Source organism: Neohortaea acidophila, assembly GCF_010093505.1.
Source record: "Neohortaea acidophila strain CBS 113389 unplaced genomic scaffold BDY17scaffold_12, whole genome shotgun sequence".
NCBI lineage: Eukaryota > Fungi > Ascomycota > Dothideomycetes > Mycosphaerellales > Teratosphaeriaceae > Neohortaea > Neohortaea acidophila.
In genome coordinates, this window is record NW_022985521.1 from 661,812 (window position 1) to 676,570 (window position 14,759).

Here is a 14,759-nt window from a genome sequence, read left to right on the forward strand (position 1 = left end):
CCCTTTCCTCCACCTTGCCTCATCCCTCCAGCAAGGCTGAGAACCAACCAGCTCCACCCTCCGTCTCACCCGTCCTCATCCACCAGAAACACCATCACCAGTGGCAATCAACATGTCAGACGACCCGGCTGCTCAGCAGCAGCAAGTCGGGCCCGGAGGCCACTGGAGCGGCGCGAACAAAATCCCCACCATCGGCAAGTTCATCGACAGTCTCGACAAAGACAAGAAAGAGCGCGACCGGCAGATCGACGAGGCCAAGAAGCATGGCAAAGCCGGCGACTCCGATGTGCAGGCGCATGTGAACGAGAAGCCGCAGGCGACGGGGCAGAAGATCGTCACTGATCCCGTCACCGGCAAGCAGGTTACCATTGAGAATGTCAACAAGGACTTTATGAAGAATGTTGAGAATCCCATGCTCTCTGTCCCGAATGCGAACCTCGGCAAGGATACCACCGTGCAAACCAAGTCGAGCCAGAGTGGCGAGGAATACAGGCGGAATCAGGATATTACTGCCCCGCCGGACCCCGTGGCTGAAGGCTCGACGAGCGATGTGCCTATCCACGGCGAAAAGACCAACATCCTCTTCCACCCTACCCCGAGCGTGAGCTATGAGCCCACGTTTGCCCGGTTGGAGCAGAGGGGTCTGTGGTTGGTGGCGGGCGTCTTTGTCGCTATCATTCTTGTTGGCAAGACGTTTGGCGGCCGCTACCTTGGCCTTATCCCCTTGGCCATGTGTGTAAGCTCTGGCATCTGGCTTTGGGTCAGAGAGGTGGTGCGAAGCGGTCGCGAGGTGGAATGGGAGAGTGAGAAAGAGCGAGGAAAGACTGCCACCGCCAACCTCCTCCCCGAAAGCGTGGAATGGATGAACACCCTCCTCTCCATCGTCTGGGGTCTTGTCAACCCGGACATGTTCACCGCCGTGGCCGATACACTGGAAGACGTCATGCAAGCTTCCGTGCCCGGCGTCATCGAAAACGTGCGCGTGGCGGAGATCAACCAGGGAAGCAACCCCATCCGCATCCTGTCAATGCGAGCCTTGCCGGATTCCAACGAGGACATCCAGAAACTCAAAAAGGCCATGTACGAAGAGAGCAAGCGGACCAAAGATCCGCAAGAGGCCGCGGCAGATGCTGAAGGCGGCGACTTTTACAATCTCGAAATCAGCTTTGCCTACCATGCTGCACCTAGCGGGAAGCGAGCGTCGGAGATGGCGAGGAACATGCACATGCAGCTGGTCTTCTACTTGGGCATCAAGGGCTTGTTTGGCGTGCCCCTACCCATTTTCGTCGAACTGCAAGGACTCGTGGGAACTGTGCGCTTACGCATGGCCATGACTCCCGAACCGCCCTTCCTCAAGACCCTCACCTTCACCCTCATGGGCGTGCCGCACGTCTCGGCAGGTTGTGTCCCCATGCTCGAAAAGGGCGTCAATCTCCTCAACCTCCCGGTCATCTCCCAATTCGTCAACTACGCTATCGGCGCCGCAGCGAGCATGTACGTGGCGCCCAAGAGCATGTCGATCGATATGCGCGCCATCCTCCAGGGCGACGACATCACTAAGGACGTGCATGCACTTGGTGTGCTCTGGATTCGCATCCACCGCGCAGTCGGACTCAGCAAGCAAGACAAGCGTGGCTCCAAATGGGGTGGAAGCGATCCTTACATCACCCTGACTTTCAGCAAATACGGCAAGCCCATGTACTGCACGCGTGTCATCACCGACGACCTGAATCCGATGTGGGAGGAGACCACCGCTCTACTCGTCACGCCCGAGCTGATCAAGGCGGATGAGAATCTGTCTGTTGAACTATGGGACAGCGATCGGCACAGCGCCGATGACATTGTGGGCAAGGTGGAAATGAGCATGCAAAAGATGATTCAGCACCCGGGCAAGATGTACCCCTACGTGTCGAAGCTGGCTGGCATGAACGAGGGGAGCGAGATGCCGGGTGAGCTGCATTGGGAGTGCGGATTCTTTGGCAAGCCTCAGTTCCGCCACGCATTGAGGACCGATGGCAAGAATAAGAACTTGCCGGATGCCCTTAAGGATCACCCGGAGCTGCAAGACGACAAGGGTGTGCAGAACACGGCTCAAGACGATGCTGTTCAACATACTCCCCCCGACCCGCTTTGGCCGTCTGGTATCTGCAGCGTGATTGTTCATCAGATCGTTAATCTGGAGCTGGAGAACGTCATGGGCACTCAGGGCAGCAGGAAGGGTAGGGAATTCGAGCCCGCGAAGCCGTACGGTGAATCCACCGAGGAAACGGGCTCGCACCTGCCCACATCCTACTGCACGATCCTCTACAACGACCAATTGGTGTACCGCACTCGAGCCAAGGCAGTTAGCAGCAAGCCGATCTTCAATGCTGGTACGGAGCGCTTCATCCGCGATTGGAGGTCTGCCATTGTCACCATCACCGTGCGCGACTCGAGGAACCGACAGCACGATCCCATCCTCGGCGTCGTGCCGTTGAAGCTCAGCGATATCCTCGAGACCAGCAGTCAAGTCACAAGATGGTACCCGCTAGACGGCGGCATCGGTTTCGGACGTGTTCGCATCTCGTTGCTCTTCCGCTCCGTCGAAACTCGTCTGCCACCCCAGCAACTCGGCTGGGATGTGGGGACGTTCATGTTCGAAAGCAACACCATTGAAGCTCGCGGATACGACCACCACGCCCGCATCAAGCTTCGCACCGGCGGCTCGACGGGCAAGATCGGTCGCTCGGCCTGTCACAAGCTGGACGAAGGCGACGGCTACTACTGGGACCTCACCGCCAAGGCCAGCAACGAGAACGAGGACCAGAAAGGAGAGCAGGTGCGCCTACCGGTTAAGTACCGCTATCGCTCGCCGGTGGTCTTCGAATTGCACACTGCGAACAAGCGCAAGGCGGACGCGTACGCCGTGCTGTGGCTGAACATGATGCTCGATAACGAGGATACGCCTGTGGAGATCCCCATCTATCGCACCTCAGCTCCCGCCCGCCTGGTGCAGAACTACGTCACGCCGGAAATTGTGGCGCAGGCCAAGGCAAAGGGCGAGGATCTTCCTGGCCTCGATGACCTGACGGAATGCGGGAAGCTCGTGTTCCGCGCCAAATTCAAGGCGGGTATGGACGAGTCTCACGGTGCCTTCGTCGCGGACAACGACTCCCGCGAGACGTTTGAAACGTGGGAAGCGTGTCTTGCCGAGGGCGTGCGCACGCACCAGGTGGAGAAGGAGATGCCGGAGCGCGTGGCGCAGTTGCACGAAGAGAGCCTCACGCAAGGCAGGGACGTGCTGAAAGATGCTTCGCCCGAGGAGAAGCAGAAGTGGCTGAGCAAGACGGGCACAGACTGGAGCGGCGCTTTCGGCGACGACCCAGCGCTCTTCCTCGACTCGGCTGGCAAAAAGAAACGCGAGCCCGGCGTCGACAAGCCGCACGACCCCGCTCACCCTTCCTCGGACGATGACGACGACGACGATGATGACTCCGACGCCGACATGGGCATCCAAGACGCCTCCACCATGAACGGCCGCGGCTCCATGGAGTCCGGCTGGACGGCCGGCACGAGCGACACGTATGGCAGCAGCGCGGGCGGGCTCAGCGCCAAGGACGTCAACAAGCAGAATAAGAAGACGGAGGAGCGCAAGCAGCGCGGCATGATGCAGTGGAAGCCGATGCGGAATCTGAAGTTCGCAAAGGACGAGAGCGTGATTGGGATGCGCAAGTTGAAGGGGAAGATGGTGGGGGATTTGGATGGGCGGCAGCCGGATGTGGAGACTGAGACGGGGACGTAGGGGGCTTTACTTATCTTTTTTCTTGGCCGGGTGTTTTTGGGTGTAGAGTAATATATCGATGGATGTGCGCCGGAAAAATGGGTATACATTGGGAAATCATGCAATACGAATCAATCGTCTCACACAATCATCGTCTTCAATCCTCCACCGGCTCCATCTTCTCCTGCCCCAGCGCCTTGGTAGGCAACTTGCCCTCCATCTCCGCCCGCTCGATCTCCCCCGGGACATCAATATCAATCCCCAACTCCGCCGCCTGAATCTGCCTAATCGGCCCGCGAAACCACTTCCTCGCCGACAGGAACCACGTCGCGAAAATCCACACCAGCACAATCCCCACGGCAACAGGCGTGTAGTTCAGCGTCTGCGACGTCACCGGCGTTTCGTTCGGAAGGCAGAAGATGATGGTGATGAAGCCTACGTACAAACACGCGACGAGCGCTACAGGGCGGGAGAAGACGCCCAAATCAAAGGGCCCCTTTTTGAAGTGTCGGTGGAAAATTAGGCCCTCGAGGATGGGGAGCGTGTAGGAGATGTAGAGGCCTATGGTTGCGATTGAGGTTGCGGCGGCGAAGGCTACGCTGCTGCCTAGGGAGGGGAGGGCGAGGATGAAGGCTAGGGCTGCGGCGAGCCAGATTGTGCGGATGGGCGATTTGTGGCGCTCGTCGACTTTGTGGAAGTATTTGGGGAGGCCGCGGTCGCGGGCTGGCCGGTTTTAGAGGACTGGTGGAGTTGGGTGGAGGAATGGGGAGAGCTTACCAAAGGCGAACATCATGCGGCTGTTGCTTGTCAGGCTGAAGAGGCCTGCGTGCCAGATGCAGACTATGATGAGGGTGAAGAGGACTATGGCGCCATTTTCGCCGAAGACGTCGATGAGGATTTGCAGCACGGGTTCTGGGGCAGCGACGGTGCGGTCGAAGTCTTGGATGGAGAAGAGCATGCAGATGATGAGGAAGAAGCCGAAGATTGTCGAGACGGCGATGGAGGTTAGGACGCCGATGGGGGCGCTCCAGGCTGCGTTGCGGGTTTCTTCTGATAGATGGGCGCTGGCGTCGAAGCCTGGGGATCATGCTATCAGGACTTGGAAAATGGGGTTACGGGTTAGAGATGTGCAACGAACCTGTGATCGTGTACTGGGCCATCAAAAGACCAATACAAGCCACGTACTCCGGCGACGCACGAATCGACCAACCCGGTCCCCCATCCGGGCCCGTTCCATCATGAAACTTCCCAAAGACGAACTCCCCGGATTGATGTTTCGGCGCGGCGGCCACGACTGCTATGGCGAGAGCCCCAACACCCAAACTCTGGCAGATGATGGACGAGTTGTTGAGATAGCGGAGAATGTGCACGCCAAAGCTGTTGATAAGGCCATGGCTAATTAGCAAGGCGGCGTATATGCCAATGACTTGGCCTGGGGAGGCGGCGAAATCGGTCTTGACGGTGGCCAGGGTGGCGATCAGAGTCGCGAGGCCAAAGGTGATGCCAGTGGTCACAGCAAACTGGCCGACAAAGTTGAACCAGCCGGTAATCCAGGAGAGGAGAGCAGCCGTATCATCGTCAGGAGCCAACATGGCAGCCCAGAAGTAAGGTCCGCCGCTAGTAGGATGCGCACTCGTGATCTCCGCCATGCCCAGACCGACAAACATGGTGAAGAAGTTGACAACCAGCCAGCCGCCAGACATGACGGCCGGTCCACCACTGTGAAGGCCATATGAGAACAAAGTCGTCGTGCCGCTGACGACGGAAATGATGGCGAAGGAGACGCCGAAGTTGTGCAGCAAGCTCCAGTCGCGCTTGAGTTCTTGCTTGTAGCCCTGCTCGGCTAGCAGAGCCTCGTCGCGCCCGTCGGTGGGCTCCTGGTTGATGCTGAGCCGGCGGAGGCGAGGCATGTTGGTCATCTTGCCGGTGCCAATGGCCAGGAATGGGCGGGGGGGAAGAGTGGAGGGAAGGAAAGGGAAAGAGGCGGAAGAGGATCAACTTACCCTCTCTGCATTTCTACATCTACTGTGCAGGACTAGTCATCGTTGCCGATAAGCGTCCGATCATGCCCTGCATATTGCCTGGCGACTTCGGCGGAGGACTGTGATTGGAGGCGGCGGGCAAGTTCCTCGTGCTACTGATAACGTGGCCGGGCGTGGCGGCCGCATTAGGAACTCCGAGCCGCAGTGTTTGGCGGGGTAAGGGTTGGGGTTGGGGTCGATGGAATCCAGTGCCGACGGTCTCGACTTCTTGTGAGATTCTGGATGTTGTTTGAAAGTCGTGGACTGGTGTTCATCGTCAAATGTGGCTCTTCAGGTACACATTGACACGTCCGAGTCATATCACTCACGGTGAAACAAGATCACTGAACAAGCATGGCCGTACACCTCATGTAGTCACGATAAATGGTTGCTCGTCTCCAACCTTTCATCATCCACAGTATCAACCTGTAATGCAACGTGACCCCAAACCATCAGCAACATCTCCCAAAACCCAACACAACAGCCCAACTCACCCTTCCCACCTCCATACCCATAGGCAATGGCCACTTCTCAATCCACCACCAGCAGAGCAACCCCAGCGCAAACCGAAGCCCGCACAGCAATCCTAACAACCCTCCGCACCCTCGGCACAACCCACCACGACACCCACACCCAGCAACTAGCCCACGACCTGCACGCCAACAGCGCCGCCATAGCAAAACAGGAGGCCGCCCTTGCCTCGCACACCGCCGCGTTGGCGAAAGAGAGTGCCGCGTGCGAGCGCGAGGTCGCCAGGATGACGGAGGGGTTGAAGGGGTTTGGGGATTTGCAGCATTGGGTGGAGGTGCTGGAGAGGGAGTTTTGTGTGCTGGAGGAGACGTTGAGGCTTGCTGAGGGGGGTGGTGGGGAGGGGGAGGGGGAGAGTGCTAGTGGGGGGAGTCGGTGGCGAGAGGAGGAAAGGTGATGGAGGATGGGATTCGGATTGTGCTGGTTTGTCGTTTCGTTTGTTGGAGTATCTGATCATGGCCGTAGAATTGCATCATTGAAAGGACGAAATTCACTCTCATCCATTGACACTCACGCCTTCCGCCTTCACCCTCCCTAGGCCTTCTTTGCCGTAGTAGTCCATGGGATACACAACGTCCCCGCCATCTGTGCCACCAATCCCCCCTTTCTCCCACGCCCCTTCCCTCCCACCCAACACCACCAGCGCTTCATGCGGGGTCAGAAGGGGTCGAGCAAAGGCATAACCCCAATCAATACTCAAGCGCGGACACGCCACCTGCACCCAGCACTCCACTTCCGCCATCATGGCCAACTTGCCGGGGAAGATCTCGCTCAGAAGCAGGTTCACCCAGGTGATGCCCTTTTCGCGAAGATGGTTCTCGATCAGTGTCATTGTGTGCGGATTGCCCTGTCGCCCGAGTGAGCCGAGGATGAGGCCCCATTTGCGGGCTTTTCGTGCTTGCGAGAGCGCTTTTCGCCTGTCCGCCAGGAGAGTGGCGTGGTCGTAGGTTTCGTGCGTGAGGCGGCGGGAGTAGGGGTCGTATCGGTAGGCGGGGATGGTGGGGTTGTGAATCATGGCACTTTCGAGGTGGAAGCGTCCGTCGCCGAGATATAAGATGAGGTCGACGCGTTGGTCTTTGGCGAGGTGTGGAGATGTGCAGCCGAGGATCTCGCCTTTGCTCAAAGGCATGATTTGCGGGACGAGGATGTCGTAGCCGGCTTCGCGCAGTTGTTGCGCCGTGCCGTGAAGCGTGGCATTGAATTGTATTGTGCCCACCATCGCGATCTTGCTGCCGGGTTTGAAGTTGCGCTCTACTGTTGCGAGTAGGTGTTCGAGGTCGATGCGGATATCCACAAAGACGTAGAGCGTTTGGATCTTGGTCACGTTAACGGGGATGAGGCAGGAATGGGCATAGTGCACCAGCATGTCGCAGCCCAAGGCGCGGGCGGTATAGTCGTCAATACAGCAGGCGCCGTATGTGACGTCGCCCATAATCAGGGTAGATATGCCCGGACAGAATTGGGTGAGGATGTCGGAGATGGTAGTTGCGAAGAGAAGAAGACCCTCTGGCATTTGGAGGGCTATTCTGGTTGCGCCGGAGGTGCGGATGCGATGTACGGTTTTGTGAATCTCGAAGCTGTAGTTGGGAGGAAGGAGGGCGATGGCGGCGTTGAGGGCTTCATCGTGGAGGATTTCGTCGGGGACATTGTTCAGGGCGCGGGCTGGACGTCGGTAGCGTGGCACGGCTGCGGAGGAGGATTAGTTTCCTGTGTGTTGACAGGCCGCAATGAACGTGATGGTTGCACCTTGTATCGCCCCGCTCTCCTCGATGCCGGCGCCTTGCTCTTGTGGTGCTGTCGCAGCAGCGGCGGCCGCAGCCTTGCTCTCGGCCGCTCTCCGTCCGATGAAACGTCGCTTGGGCTGCTTCTCCTCCACCAACTCCTCGCCGTTGAGGTCGGGAGGGAGGTCGGGACCCAGGTCTGCAATAGCCCGGTCTTCCTCCATGACCTCGTTAGAGCACCTGGATACGAATGAGGAGACTGGTCAAGTGTGGAAGTGCAGTGACGAGATAACGAGAGAAAGACACAAGACCCGCTAGAGCTCCGTCCCGCTGCCCAAGACACTAGGGATGTGGGCGCATATGCAGGAACGGGGTGTTATGCATGACCGACAGCTCTCCCCTACCCAAACATACGAGTCGCGTGTGAAGCGCGTCTTGCTTGTCAGCACGGCATTCTGTTTTTCACTCCCACAGTCAGTAATGCTGGTGATGGTTGGGATGAGATGGGCAGAAGTTGCGCTGGACGTTTAATTCCAAAACACCTGAAGGATCGGCGGGTTGAGGCTGAGAATCGCGGCGTGCGGGTGGCGCTGCAAAGTTCATCACCAGAGGGAAGAAACTGCACGATCGCCTCGCCAAGCCTCCTCGATGGCGTTAGATCGGCACCCATGCATCGACTGTTTGCCGTAAGGCAGGCGCGACACCACAACAACAGCCCTTGCAACCGTATGTCAATCAACGCGAGAAGAAGGCCGCCAGTGAAGGGGAGGGTTGATGCAGAGATGCACATGATGATTCGCATGTTTCCGTTGTGCCGACGCTGGTCCAACGGCGGGATTGCGTCGTCGTCTCAGTCGTCGTATCCCCCCCAAATAGAGTTTCGCTAGTGGGTCCGGGAGTGAAGAAGCAAGACTCCTGAGAGGCGTCTCTGGTCAACAGCCATTCCAGAACCCTCACGCCCTCCATCCACACCACCCTCCATCCGCCCTCCATACCCTCCCATCCCCTTCCGGCAGTACCTCACCTCCATCGCCATCCCGACAGTCGCTATCGCCAGCACATTCATCGACCTGCACACGCGCCCGGCCCTCTCTCCTCCCCTCCCGCCCCGGCTGGCGTCGATCCCTCAACGCTGCATTGTATCTCCTAAAGACACATGCCCCGACCCCTCCACCGCGACACATAATCCGTGACTGGCTACGACTGTGACGCGCTCTCCTTCTCGGCCCTCTCCTCCTCCCCCTCCTCTGGCGCGCTTCCTCCCCAGCGTCGTCCGCATCACACGCCGCCGCCCAGCATGTCATCGGATGGCTCGCCGCCCGATAGACATGCACCGCCGCATATCCGCATCAATTCGGGCAGCGAAGATCTCCTCAACATGCAATCACAGCAAGGCAATTCGCATTCACGCCCCAACACCTCTCGACAACCCGCATCACGCTCTCTAATGCCACAATCCGCCCCCTCATCTCGACCTGGCACCGCTCGCCTTGGCGCCACGTCAAGCAGCTCGCTGTACCAGCAGGCCGCCGAGTCCTCCGAGTTGCTCCTACCTCCCCGAAAAGGCAAGCCTCGCCGATTTCGCGACGATGACAGTATACGCTCGCCCACTCCCAATGGCGCGGGCAGCAGACGGACATCTTGGTCTTCGGGCTCGGACAAGAGCAGAGACAGCAATCACCACACCTCCCCCTTCATCGGCCCCTTTGACGACTCGCGCACTCCGTCAAGAGCGGGCAGTGACGACGAGGGTGTCAACACGCAGACCGTGAGCGAAAAGTACAACATCATGCCCTCCGCCGGCCTGTTACTCTTTCCCGAGGATGTGGAGAAAGACGACTGGCTTCATACTCCCGATCCCAACGATAGAGACAAGCTGGAGTTGAAGGATTTGTTCAGCAAACGTGGTATTGTCAACGTCGGTGGATTGCTGCTCATCACCCTCGGCATCTTGGTGCTCTTCATCGGATATCCTATCTTGTGAGTACTTCCCCGCTCTAGTGCTGTGCGGAAGATGGTATAGCGCTGACGCATCATCATCATCAGGACTTTTGTCAAGCCCCTTATCGATCCGGTGAATTCATGTTCATCCAACCCCCTCTGCCTAAATCAAAAAGCCTCGATTCTAAAGAACGTGCGCACTGGCCTCATCGACCCCGACACGCCATCCAGCGCGAGATCACGGACAAGCTCGACGGGTGGCACGCAGAATCTCGTCTTCAGCGACGAGTTCAACACCCCCGGCCGCACCTTCTACGATGGTGATGACGCTTTCTGGCAGGGCGTCGACTTGTGGTATGGCGCGACGCAAGACATCGAGTATTACGACCCCGATGCGATCACCACCGCCGACGGCTACTTGGCCATTCGCTTCGATGCCTTCCAGAACCACGATCTCAACTACCGATCTGGCATGTTGCAATCCTGGAACAAGCTGTGCTTCAAGGGCGGCTACATGGAAGCATCCATCTCTCTCCCCGGCCGAGGTGATACCAGCGGCTTCTGGCCCGGTTTCTGGGCCATGGGCAACCTTGGTCGACCCGGTTACCTGGCCACGACAGAGGGCATGTGGCCATACAGCTACCATGACGAATGTGACGCTGGCATTACCCCTAATCAGTCCGATCCCAGCGGCGTGAGCAGCTTGCCAGGCATGAGACTCCCAGCCTGTGTATGCGAGGGCCAAGACGGCCTCACTGCCGGAACCAGTCGCAGCGCCCCCGAAATCGATGCCATCGAGGCCACGGTCACATACCTCACGCCACCAGCCTTCGACGCCATCGGCTCAGCATCGCAATCCTTCCAAATGGCGCCCTTTGACGTCTTCTGGCGACCAAACACCGAGTTCATCGAGATTTACGACCGTTCCGTGTCCAGCGCCAACCCCTACCAGGGCGGCCCTCTTCAACAAGCCCTCTCGGGCCTAACGAACCTCAACAACGACTGGTACGACGGCCAGGCCTACCAATCCTACGGCTTCGAGTACGAACCCGGCGACAGTGGTTACGTAACCTGGTACGTGGGCGGTGACACGACCTGGACAATCGATGCACGCGCCATCGGCCCCAACGGCAACGTCGGGCAGCGCGTCATGCCGGAGGAACCCATGAGCATGATTGTGAACTTCGGCATGGCATCGAACTTCGCGCCTTTGAATTTCACCGGTCTCGCGCCCCTTTTCCCCGCCACCATGCGCATCGACTATGTCCGCATCTACCAGGACGACGACGGAGAAATCGGGTGTGACCCGGACGGCTACGAGACGACCGAGTACATTGCGAACCACCCCAAGGCGTACCTGAACCCTAACATGACTAGCTGGTAAGTGTGCATCTGTTTCCATGCCTACTGCGTCCAATTAATATATGCTAACCTGCAACGTTTAGGGCTTCCACCGGCTACTCGTGGCCCTCCAACTCGTACATGGACGGCTGCCAGGCAGCGTCGAGCAGCAGCTCCAAGGCCCGCAAAGCGAAGCGATCGGAGCAGAGGCTGCGGAAGAGGGAGCTGCGCGACAAGCGCTCGCTCGCCACCACCTCGCCTTCCTCGCTTTCGTCTACTGCTTCCGCTTTATTACGCAAACCCGTGGACTGGGTTCGGAATCGTCTTTAGCGGTCTCGCCAATACAAATCCATTTACGGCCTGCCTTTTCCGGAAGCGTTTCGTCACGGTCGCCAAGCTTTTCATGACATGAGCAAGGGGGAAGATACAAGAGAAGGGTGGGTGTACTTCTGTGCATTCGGATGGAGTTGTTGAACTTTGCTTTGCGCCGTCACTATTGTCTATACACCGCACCGGTCTCCGCACGCATCGCTCTGGGTTGGGATTCGCGAGGAACTTTTGCTTCTCGTTTGTGCGCTGTTTTGCATATGCTGGACATAACGGAGAATGGGAGGGGGTTGTCCATACGAAATGGATATAATCTCTAGTTTTGGGGATTCTCGCACATCCTAGATGTTTGTTTGTTTTTGGGGTTTGCGCTATGGTGGATGAGGAGTTTTCGGGCTTTTGTTGATGAGGTGTGATTTGATGGGTGGGGATGTCGTCTAGATGATGTTGATACGCTGGGTGAGGGGATATGAAGATAGACAAGAGAGGGAAATAGTAGCGGAATGAAAGTCGCTTCAAATACTCTTTCGCCCTCTTTGCTCATTACATGGATACTCGTTTCCATCTAGCCTGATCTATACCGTTGGCACCTCTTCCTCTCTTGCCTCCTCTTCCTCTTCCTCGGAGTCCTGCACAGCACACACATCCTCCCCCTTGCGCAAATTCACCCCAAAAATCAACACCGCGCACGCGCCCGTCATCGACCCGAGAAAGTAAAAAGGCAACCCCGTCCAATACCCGCCGAGCGCGAAACCGCGCGAAAACAGCTTCGCCATCACCGGCGACCCCGCCATGCCGCCCAGCGTGTCCAGCACGGTGATGATGGCGTACACGCGCGCAATATGCTGCTTCTCGACGATGGAGGTGATGAAGCTGCGCAGCATTGGGACGGAGCCGACGCCGAGCGCGCTGATGGTCAGGGCGACGATGACGACGGGGATGGTGGGCGCGAAGCCGCACAGGATCCAGCCTAGGGCGCCGAAGAGGAGGGAGAGACGTCCGAGATTGAGGTCTTTGCGGCGCGGGGAGAAGGCGTATTTGCGGAGGAGGAGTTTGGAGAGGAGGGGGAGGCCGGCGAAGAGGATGATTGTTACTACTATCATGCGGATTGTGGTGATGAGGATGGCTTTCGAGAGCTTGATTTCGTAGCGCGCGCTGACGTATTGGATTAGGAGTTGCGTGGCGTTGCCGCCGAGGAAGAGGAAGGGGAAGGGGGCTGTGAGAGCGAGGATGCGCCAGTCGCGGGTGAGGAAGGCGGTGGCGTTTTTGCTTCTGGTGGGGAGGGCGCGCCAGAATCCTGGGGGCGGGGCGGGGGAGTCAGCGTGATTGCCGTGAGGTGCGGTTGTGGGTTCTGGCACGATGGGCGGCGGGGGAGAGTGGTTGTAGTTCAAGGTTTCGGGGAAGAAGAGGAATGTTGGTATGGCGAGGAGCTGGAGGCATGTGCCTGCCAGACAGGCGATCCAGGGGTTGGTCTCCATGAGCAGAGCGGCCAGGGGCGGCATGAACAGCGCTGCCAGCAGGTTGAAGCCCGAGAGGAGGACAAAGACGTTGGCCCGGTTGGCCTCGGTGGTGATGTCGGAGACGATGACATACATGACGCTCGTCAAGGCGGTGCTGCCGCCGCCGATCGACGCAAAGACGGCGGAGATCCACGACATGCGCACGTCAAACGCCTGCCAGAAGAAGGTGACGAGTTGCATCCATGCGGCGCGCAGAGGGAAGGCGAGGAGACCCAGAATCGCGACGGGTTTGCGGCCGATGGTGTCTGCGGCCCAGCCGGCAGGCAGGGCCAGCAGGAGCGAGGGAATGCCTTCAAGCGTGAACTGCCAACCGCGCAACGAGGCCACCTTGCTCTGCACCGGACTGACTTTGCACCACATCTCCGCCACGCCGCCGATGGCCCCGGGTCCGACGGCCTCCCGGCCGACTAGAAGTTTGCTGGGGTCGGTGGCTTCGTAGTAGCGGTAGCAGATGACGGATTCGAAGATGCGTGTTTGCGGACTTTCCATGAGTTGGTCGCCGCATGAAGCCAGGAGGATGACGACGATGACGAGGATGATGAGGGTGCGAGGAGAGGCTTTGGAGATGAGCTTGGGGATTGGGGTTGAGGAGGGGAGCAGTGGCGTGGTCTCGTCTGATCCTGCGTACTCGCGCGCAGTCACCGTGGTGTGCCGTGCCTTGCTCGAAGCCATGCTGGAAGAGTCGCCGCCGTCGTACATGGTCTCTAGAACTCAGGCAGGGATACGTAGATGGAAGAGTAGTTCGGGTAGGGTGCGTAGGGGCAAGATGGCCGGAGATGTCTTCCTTATATGCCTCAGATGAGGAGAGGGCAGTGGAAACTCCGCGTCCGCCGCGGACGGGAGAGGATGACGAGGAATCCGCGCAATGGCCGCGCACAATCTCTCAGACCAGCTCCATATACAGCGGTGATCGCCAGGTGAAGAAGGAAGGGCGCCGAGGGGATGATGATGTGATTGGGCGATAATGAATGCGGGACACGCAAGACCACGAGGACCAACTCCGTCAGGTCCAAGAGAGTTAGGCACCGAGATTATATGTTGAAGGAGAGACAGGGGAAGGATGGTGAAATGCAAGGAATGGAATGAAGGGAAGGATAGGCGCCAGTATTATTCGCTTATCGCAGGGCTGACATGCTGACGGAGTTGAGATGTGGTGGTAACGTTGTAGCCAAGTACCCTTGCTCCAGACCGCGTGAGGCGTCCAATGCCATTCCGAGCTCCGAAGGCCGCAGCAGCCAACGGAGTCGGGGTTGGTGAGCTCCGGCTCATCAACTCCGCAGACTACCGCACTTCATCCTGGTTCCCATTATCGGGGTGAGGGCGATGACGTTCTTGAGGAGAGTCGGTGGTGCGAGCGTAGACTTTGTAGGAGCAACTACAAACTCTGCGGCAGTCGCGTATCTCGTGCCTTCTCAAAGCACAGCAAAGCAGCAGCCATGTCCACACAGACAAATGCCGCGACTGTAGAACACCCTCTCATTCCTTGGAACCTCTGACGGAATCATCTCGAACTGTGAGCATAGCTCTTCCAGCAAGCAACTTCCCATATGCATCTCTCTGACCTCTCACGCACGCGCGTTGAACGCCGGATCTTCTTCGC

General features: G+C 58.3%; 6 protein-coding genes across 6 annotated transcripts; 3 read left to right on the forward strand and 3 right to left on the reverse strand.

Moving 5' to 3' along the window:
• Nucleotides 1-112: 112 nt before the first annotated feature.
• On the forward strand, nt 113-3,781 carry BDY17DRAFT_319216 (uncharacterized protein; the record flags this gene model as incomplete). Its single annotated transcript, XM_033736259.1, has 2 exons — nt 113-3,531; nt 3,571-3,781. 2 exons carry the CDS (start codon nt 113-115, stop codon nt 3,779-3,781), a joined length of 3,630 nt encoding a protein of 1,209 aa, XP_033585818.1.
• Nucleotides 3,782-3,849: 68 nt separating this feature from the next.
• On the reverse strand, nt 3,850-5,803 carry BDY17DRAFT_52956 (amino acid/polyamine transporter I). Its single transcript, XM_033738473.1, has 3 exons — nt 4,899-5,803; nt 4,538-4,837; nt 3,850-4,483 (listed from the first exon to the last, which is right to left on the reverse strand). Exons 1-3 carry the CDS (start codon nt 5,677-5,679, stop codon nt 3,918-3,920), a joined length of 1,647 nt encoding a protein of 548 aa, XP_033585819.1. The 5' UTR covers nt 5,680-5,803; the 3' UTR covers nt 3,850-3,917.
• A 498-nt stretch (nt 5,804-6,301) lies between these two features.
• Nucleotides 6,302-6,706, forward strand: BDY17DRAFT_328026 (uncharacterized protein; the record flags this gene model as incomplete). Its single annotated transcript, XM_033737779.1, has 1 exon — nt 6,302-6,706. The coding sequence occupies one exon, from the start codon at nt 6,302-6,304 to the stop codon at nt 6,704-6,706; it is 405 nt and encodes a 134-aa protein (XP_033585820.1).
• Nucleotides 6,707-6,755: 49 nt separating this feature from the next.
• BDY17DRAFT_52860 (putative diphthamide synthesis protein-domain-containing protein) lies at nt 6,756-8,393 on the reverse strand. Its single transcript, XM_033738472.1, has 2 exons — nt 8,056-8,393; nt 6,756-7,995 (listed from the first exon to the last, which is right to left on the reverse strand). Exons 1-2 carry the CDS (start codon nt 8,252-8,254, stop codon nt 6,806-6,808), a joined length of 1,389 nt encoding a protein of 462 aa, XP_033585821.1. The 5' UTR covers nt 8,255-8,393; the 3' UTR covers nt 6,756-6,805.
• A 934-nt stretch (nt 8,394-9,327) lies between these two features.
• BDY17DRAFT_328028 (beta-glucan synthesis-associated protein-domain-containing protein) lies at nt 9,328-11,642 on the forward strand (the record flags this gene model as incomplete). The annotated part of the gene is made up of 3 exons (XM_033737780.1): nt 9,328-10,010; nt 10,077-11,351; nt 11,417-11,642. The coding sequence occupies 3 exons, from the start codon at nt 9,328-9,330 to the stop codon at nt 11,640-11,642; spliced, it is 2,184 nt and encodes a 727-aa protein (XP_033585822.1).
• Nucleotides 11,643-12,214: 572 nt separating this feature from the next.
• On the reverse strand, nt 12,215-13,831 carry BDY17DRAFT_328029 (major facilitator superfamily domain-containing protein; the record flags this gene model as incomplete). The annotated part of the gene is made up of 1 exon (XM_033737781.1): nt 12,215-13,831. The coding sequence occupies one exon, from the start codon at nt 13,829-13,831 to the stop codon at nt 12,215-12,217; it is 1,617 nt and encodes a 538-aa protein (XP_033585823.1).
• Nucleotides 13,832-14,759: the final 928 nt, after the last annotated feature.